The sequence below is a fragment of the Arachis hypogaea genome, chromosome 19 (assembly GCF_003086295.3).
Source record: "Arachis hypogaea cultivar Tifrunner chromosome 19, arahy.Tifrunner.gnm2.J5K5, whole genome shotgun sequence".
Classification (NCBI taxonomy): domain Eukaryota; kingdom Viridiplantae; phylum Streptophyta; class Magnoliopsida; order Fabales; family Fabaceae; genus Arachis; species Arachis hypogaea.
The window spans coordinates 29,454,839-29,462,944 of NC_092054.1; the positions used below are offsets into that span (position 1 = coordinate 29,454,839).

General features: G+C 37.5%; 1 protein-coding gene across 1 annotated transcript; it reads left to right on the top strand.

Moving 5' to 3' along the window:
- Positions 1–6,911: 6,911 nt before the first annotated feature.
- LOC140182226 (protein FAR1-RELATED SEQUENCE 5-like) lies at positions 6,912–7,751 on the top strand. Its single transcript, XM_072228366.1, has one exon. It carries the CDS (start codon positions 6,912–6,914, stop codon positions 7,749–7,751), a length of 840 nt encoding a protein of 279 aa, XP_072084467.1.
- The last annotated feature ends 355 nt before the right edge of the window (positions 7,752–8,106 follow it).

The following is an 8,106-nucleotide window of genomic DNA, read 5'->3' on the forward strand; positions in this document are numbered from 1 at the left end:
TGCACACCTCTCATACACTCATAAGCCCCATTCGGCCGAGCCCTCTCTCTCCCTCTATCTCCTTCTATTTTCTACTTCTTCTACTCCATTTTTCTCTTTTCTTTATTTTTACTCGAGGACGAGCAAAGCTTTTAAGTTTGGTGTGGGAAAAGCTTTGCATTTTGCTTTCTATTACCACTTATGGCACCCAAGGTTGGAGAATCCTCTAGAAAGAGGAAATGAAAGGTAGTAGCCGCCACCTCTGAATCTTGGGAGATAGGGAGATTCATCACCAAAGCCCACCAAGACCACTTCTATGAAGTAGTGGCAGAGAAGAAGGTGATCCCTGAGGTCCTTTTCAGGCTAAAAAAGAATGAGTATCCAGAAATTTGAAGAGAGATATTGGAGAAGAGGTTGGGAAGTCCTAATCAATCCCATCCAAGAAGTTGGGATTTTAATGGTGCAAGAGTTCTATACTAATGCATGGGTTACTAAAAACTATGACACTAGTGTGAACCCAAATCCAAAGAATTGGAGCACCATGGTCCGAGGGAAAATCTTAGATTTCAGCCCGGAAAGTGTGAGGTTGGCATTCAACTGCCTCTGATGCAAGGAGACCCACATCCTTACACTAGGAGAGTCAACTTTGATCAAAGATTGGATCAAGTGCTTTTAGACATCTGTGTGGAAGGATCACAGTAGAAAAGAGATTCCCAAAGCAAGCCCATTCAACTAAGAAGGCTTGACCTAAAGTCCATAGCTAGAGGATGGTTGGAATTCATCCAACACTCTATCATCCTTATTAGCAATCAGTCAGAAGTGACCATTGAAAGAGCCATCATGATCCATTATATCATGATTGGAAGTGAGGTTAAAGTACATGAGGTGATTCTTCAAGAATTGTACAAGATAGCTAAGAAGCCTTCCACCTAAGCAAGGTTGGCATTCCCATACCTCATCTGTCATTTATGCAATTCAGCTGGAATTGTCATAGAGGGAGATATCTCCATTGGAGAGGACAAGCCCATCACTAAGAAGAGGATGGAGTAAACAAGAGAGCATGCACAAGAGCCTTTGCAACCGCCTCAGCATGAGATCCCTGAGATGTCTCAAGGGACGTATTTTCCTCCTCAAAGCTATTGGGATCAATGGCATACTTCCATGGGAGAATTGAGCTCTAACATGAATCAGTTGAGGATGGAGCATCAGGAGCATTCCACCATCCTCAATGAAATTAGAGAAGATCAAAGGGTTATGAGGGAAGAACAACAAAGACAAAGGAGTGACATTGAAGAGATCAAGCACTACATTGGATCCTCAAGGAGGAGCACTAGCCACCACCATTAAAGGTGGATTCGTTCTCTTTATCTCCTTTTCTTTTGTATTTTTCTATTTTCTGTTATGTTGTGTTGTCTGTTCTCTTATTCTCATTGCATGATCATTTTTATTTATGTCTTAAAGTTATAAAATGTTCCATATATCTCTCACCTTGCTTAAAACAAAATTTTACTTGAAAAGAATTGAGAGATACATGAATTTCAAGTTTGTAATAAGAATAGTTCAATTATCTTAATGTGGTGGCATTGCTTTTGTTCTCTGAATGTATGAATAAACAGTGCATATTTGAAGTTGGAATTTTAGAATGTTGGCTCTTGAAAGAATGATGAAAAAGGAAAAATATTATTAGTAATCTGAAAAATCCAAAAAATTGATTCTTGAAGCAAGAAAAAGCAACAAAAAGAAAAATAAAAAGCATGTTGCAAAAGAAAAATAATATATATATATATATATATATATATATATATATATATATATATATATATATATATATATATATATATATATATGCGAAAAAAAAGAGAAAGAGAAAAATCCATTACTGCCCAGAAATGCAGGAAAAGCAAGGCAGATTGAAAAAGCCAATAACCCTTTAAACCAAAATGCAAGGGTAAAAGGATCCAAGGCTTTGAGCATCAATGGTTAGGAGGGCCTACAAGGAATAAAATCCTGGCCTAAGTGGCTCAACCAAGCTGTCCCTAACCATGTGCTTGTGGTGTGAAGGTGTCAAGTGAAAAGCTTGAGACTGAGCAGTTAAAGTCGTGGTCCAAAGCAAAAAGAGTGTGCTTAAAAACTCTGGACACCTCTATCTAGGGATTCTAGCAAAGTTGAATCACAATCCGAAAGGATTCACCCAGTTAAAGTTTCTGTGGTATTTATGTATCCGGTGGTAATACTGGAAAACAAAGTGCTTATGGTCACGGCCAAGACTCTGAAAGATGTGTTCAAGAATAAAAAAAACTAAACTAGGAGAGTCAATAATATCATCGGGATTCTAAGTTCCTAAAGAGACTAACCATTCTGAGTTTCAATGGATAGTGAGATGTCAAAACTATTCAGAAGCAAAAAGCTACTAAGTCCCGCTCATCTGATTGAAACTGAGCTTCATTGGAAACTCTGAGATTTATTGTATCTTACTCTTCTTTTTATCCTACTGTGTTTTTAGTTGCTTGGGGACAAGCAACAGTTTAAGTTTGGTGTTGTGATGAGCGGATATTTTATACGCTTTTTGGCATTATTTTCATATAGTTTTTAGCATCTTTTGTTTAATTTTTATTAAGTTTTCATAGGTTTTAGTTTTAAATTCATATTTTTGGATTCTACTATGAGTTTTTGAGTTTTTATGCAATTTCAGGTATTTTCTGGCTAAAATTGAGGAGCTAGAGCAAAAGTCTGATTCAGAGACAGAGAAAGCACTGCAGATGCTGTCTGGATCTGACCTCCTTGCACTCGAAAGAGCTTTTTTAGAGCTATAGAAGTACAAATGGAGCGTTCTCAACGACTATAGAAAGCTGACTTCTAGAGCTTTCCAGCAATATATAATAGTTCATACTTTGCTTTAGAATAGAAGGCCCAAAACTGGTGTCCAACACCAGCCTCCTGCCCCATTCTAGGCGTCCAGCGCCCACAAGGAGGAGACCAGTATCCAAACGCCCAAAGAGGACCCCCTAGCCAGCGTCCAACACCCTAGAGGCCTCCTAGCACGTGGATCTCATCAAAGCTTAGCCCAAACACTCACCAAGTGGGTCCCAAAGTGGATTTTAGCACTAAAAGATTGTTTTACCCTTTCTTATGTAATCTTTAGTCATTAGTTTAGTATTTAAGGGATATTTTACATAATCTTCTAAGAACTCTATGCCATATTTTCGTTTATCATTGTATTTTCTATCAGTATGAGTTTCTAAACCTCCTAGGTTGAGGGGAGGAGCCCTGTTGAGTTTTATGGATTAATAAAAGTATTACTGTTTCTCTTCAATCTGTGTTTGATTTAATTCTAAGATGTATTTTCGTTTTTCAACATGATGAATGAGATGATCCGTGACAATCATCTTTGTTCTTCATACTAAGACCGCGAGCCTGACAACCACCCGTGTTCTTCTTGGGTTCGTGTGAATACTTAAGTGGAAAGCATTGAACCGCCAGCTTGACTATACATCTGTTAGACGGCTAATCCATGACTTTGTTGGGGACTTCTCGAGACACCAGTTTAGCTGAGGTATGGGGAGATTAGGGTTTCTCTGGTAGAGGCTATAACCAAGGTGCAGCGTCCTCTGATCTTGAAGATTCGACCTTGTCTGTGGCGTTTTGAGTAGGATCACCAAAGAGAATGAACTGTAGGAACTTCACCCTCAATCAGAATGGATCCGCGCTAACCCTGGGGTTCAGATCTGGAGGAGTATTGGCATCTGCTCAAACCAGCGTCAGTCACATATAGCCTGCCGTAGAAGAAATCATTCACAATTGAAGAAGACAGTAATAAGAGTTAATCCAGAAGGACAAGGCAACTCCAAGCCTTAACCATCTTCTTATTCTTATAATCAAACCTTGTAATTCCATCTTCCAAATCCAACAAATTCCTACTCACGTAACTAAGATCTGCAAGATAACCATAGCTCTCTTCAAACTACAATCCTCATGGGATCGACCCTAACTCGCTCAGGTATTACTTGGACGATCTAGTGCACTTGCTGGTTCAGCTGTACGAAGCATGGGGATTCGTGCACCAACCACCACAAAATCTTCAAAGTTAATATATTTATCTATAGTTAAACAAAAAGTCCAAGTTAAAAATTATATAAAAACTATCATCTAACAACTAGGAACCCTCACCAATTTTTGGCGCTGATTTAATGCTTGCAGGTTGTGCCTTTCAAACTCGTTTTTCCTTCCCTCCTTCCTTAACTGTTTCACAAAACATATAACCAATAAAGGGCATAGAGAATAATGCAAAGTAGGTAGGTAAATCATGTTGGGAAGTGTTAGATTGATCATGATCAGCTATCATACTAGCACAAGACACAAGTCCAGCTAAGCATGGCCATCTCTGTATACTAATTCTACCTATTGAATATGAGTTGTTGGAGAGCTTTGAAGAAGCAGATGGTTTGTACCGTAAATTAAGTATTAAATATTAACTCGTGCTTACTCACGCTTTCCTATTTTTTTTTTTTTGAAGAAAAAATAGGAAACTTTTATCACCTTAAGTTAGTTGGAAGTATTGTGAACAAATTAAACAAAATCATGAAAAAATGAGGAAGCTTGACATACTTGCAGAAGTTCTTTCTCTCTAGAAGCTTTCTATTGCCGAAACAGTTCTGATTATTATTTCTAGATTCCACATTAACAAAAGCAAAATAAACAAAAAACTGGTAAATCCAGAGCATAAATTTACCAAAACAAATGTCAAATCAAATAGGAACCCTACCAAACCACAGTGACCAACAAAAAAGATGAAGATTCAATAGTAAATCGAATCTTCAAATCAAGAAGAATTGATTATGCTAACTAGGTTCAGTAATATTGATGCGATTGTTATTAACAAGCGCAAATTCAGAATTTCATGATTAAAATGGTAGATACAAAAACTGAAAAAATAAATATAATAATCAGAGAGAGACAGAGAGGAACTTACAAGAAGCTGTGACGACGACGGGCTCATAGCGACGGCGACCGGCAAAGATGTTACAACGACGAATCTGTGGAAGAAGAAGAACTTACATGCAGATTCACAAATCACAATGTGATAGAGTGAAAGAGAGAGAGAGTGTGAGAGAGAGAGAGAGAGTGTGTGTGTGTGTGAGAGAGAGAGAGAGAGAGAGAGAGAGAGAGAGAGAAAGAGAGATATAGGAACTTACATAAAGAGGATGGCGCGGCGGCGGAGAAGAAGAAGAAGAAGAAGAAGAAGAAGAAGAAGAAGAAGAAGAAGAAGAAGAAGAAGAAGAAGAAGAAGAAGAAGAAGAAGAAGAAAAAAGCTCTACTCTCCGGCAGCTCTCTGCCTCTCTCCGTGACTCCGTCTCTGGCCCCTACTCTCGGGCGTTGGAGAAGAAGAAGCAGTCCGACTCTGAGACTTTGTGGTTAACTTTTGGGGTTATTTAGTGTATGTTCTGAATCTCTGAAGGTTTGGGATTAATTTTGGTGAAATTGAGTGACAGGATGGACGCGGGAAGTAAACGCGTGTATGATTTTTTGTTGATAAAAATCGACAGTAGTTTTGTCGATTTTAATTAAAATAAAAACCAACACTTCAGCTGTCTATTTTATATAAATAAATTTATACCATCCATTCAGTTTTAGAAAGAAATTTCAATCGTCTAAATTTATTGACGATAAAAGTTGTCGATATTATAATTGTTAAAATAAACAACTGGTCAGTCGATTTTAAAGAGAAAAATTCACCCACCATTTTGTCGGTAATATGACGATAAAATTGAGGTGCTAGAAGGTTGCCAAAATAATAGATGACATGGTTGTCGATTTTAATATTTTATTTCTAATAATTTCCTTTTCATTTTATAGACGACAAGCCATCGAAAATTAGCGACAGAAAATCTGACCGTCAATTTTTAGCGTCGATAATTACACTATTTCTTGTAGTGATATTCAACATTATAGTACTAATGAAATTTATTTTACTTATATACTATTAATCGATAAAAACTTAACTATTAACCAATAATAGTTTAGAAAATTTTATTTTTTTATAATATTGAAAAACCTTTTATTCCATTTTTTAATTTTTTGACATTAATAATGTTGACTGTGTAAAGAAAAAACTTGATAGATATTTCTAGAATATGAAAAAATGCTATTTTAATTTATCTTTTAGTTGGGTTAATTGTCTCTAATGAATTAGAGGATTTAATTTTTGTTGTTGGTTATTAGAATAAACCTAGTGGAATGAGTATGGCAGATTACAATTGAAAATGTTGGATAATATAGTTTTCGATGTGGACTATTCAAATAAATCAAGTGAAATGAGTATATTAGATTTCAATTTGAAATGTTGGTTAATAGGGACGTTGGTTTTTGAGTGTGAGCAATTTTTGGTAGAAGTGCGGGCTTTATTTGAAAACTCTTTATGGTTCCATTCAATAATTGAAAAAATTGATTTCAAATACACTTATTTTGTATCGGATGACTTGTCGGTGTATATTGAATTGTTGTTGACAATTTTGTTAATTGAAATTAATTTCCATAGATGAAATCTTGAAATGTCATAGATGCAGGTGTGCACAGCAGGGTAAGGGATAGGGATGGAGAGCATGAATGCAATGAGGATTTTGACGATGCATGTGATGTCGGTGTCATAGACACTGTATCTGATGAGGATGCATCGGACTATGGTAATGTTATTAGATTGAGTGAACAGCTGATAATGAGGAAGGTGTTTCGGAGTGAGGAACGTGCCTATGAATTTTATTTAAATTTAGGAGATGCCATGGATTTGGTGTGCGCAAAGGAGATTATAGGAAGGATGAGGAAGGAAATTTGATATGAAGAAGGTTCTTTTGCAATAGGTCATGATTGAGGGATGAAAAATACCTTTGTAGATTGGATAGACAAGGGGTCACCGGCTTGAAACACGGACTAATTGTATGGCGAAGTTGTCAATTTACCTAGATAGGGAAAACTCAATATGGAAGGTTCGGAAAGTTATTTTGGAGCATAATCATGAGTTGACACTACGAGTAATGGTGAACATGATTCCAAAATTTCGTCAGATGTCAGATGCTGCAAAGGCACACATAGACGACATGCATGGGTATGGTGTACCTACGTCTAAGATTCTCGGCTACATGGCTAGGATTGCTGGAGGGTATTCTTTGCTGGGCTTTATGAAGAAGGAAGCATATAACTACATCGACAAGATGCGTCGTTCAAAGATTGTTGATGGTGACTCAAATGCTGCCGTTGTATACCTGGAGGGAAAGGCGGCAGTCAATCCAATGGCGATGGCTAGGTATAACTTAACAGAGGATGGTATGTTGGCGAACATGTTCTGGGTGGATGGAATTAGTAGAGTTGACTACCAGTACTTTGGAGACATTGTTGCTTTCGACTCAATATACAAAAAGAATGAATACAACAGACCTTTGGTGATATTCTCTAGCTCAAACAACCACAAGAAAACTACAATATTTGGTTTTGGATTGGTTCTAAATGAAACTATTGCATCATACACGTGGATGTTAGAGAATTTGTCGAAGGTTATGTGTAATAAAGCTTTGTCCGTTGTCGTAACCAATGGGGACGATGCAATGATTGCAGCGATGAAAAAGGTTTTTCCTAAAACCACCCATCGGTTGTGTGCATGGCATTTGCAGAAGAATGTTACTTCAAACGGAAGGGAGCAATGTTTCATGAGATATTCTCTAAGTGGCTATATGCGGACATGGAGGCTGACGAATTTAAGTTCCAATGGATTAAGCTGCTGAGGAGTACAGTTTGCAGTTTTGCACCAAAAATGTTGGGCAACACAGATGTATGAGAAGAGGCACATGTGGGCAAGCGCATACCTACATGGCAAGTTTTGTGCTGGATACCGGACTACATCCAAGTATGAGGGAATAAATTCTCATGTCAAGAAATTGCTAACCTCGAGACACAGTATTTTGGAGCTTGTGCAAAACCTCAAGTTGGGGGTTCGTGAATACCATAACAATGAGTTGGTTGCATAGTTCACTTCAATGTGCAGTACTCCAGTCCTCACATGTTTGGATCCTACTGAGAAGTGTGCTATGGCTGTCTACACTAGAGCAATATTTATGCAAGTTAAGAGAGATATTGATG

Excerpts from the sequence above, each read along its gene's own strand:
- LOC140182226 (XM_072228366.1), top strand. The coding sequence starts at position 6,912 with ATGGCGAAGTTGTCAATTTACCTAGATAGGGAAAACTCAATATGGAAG.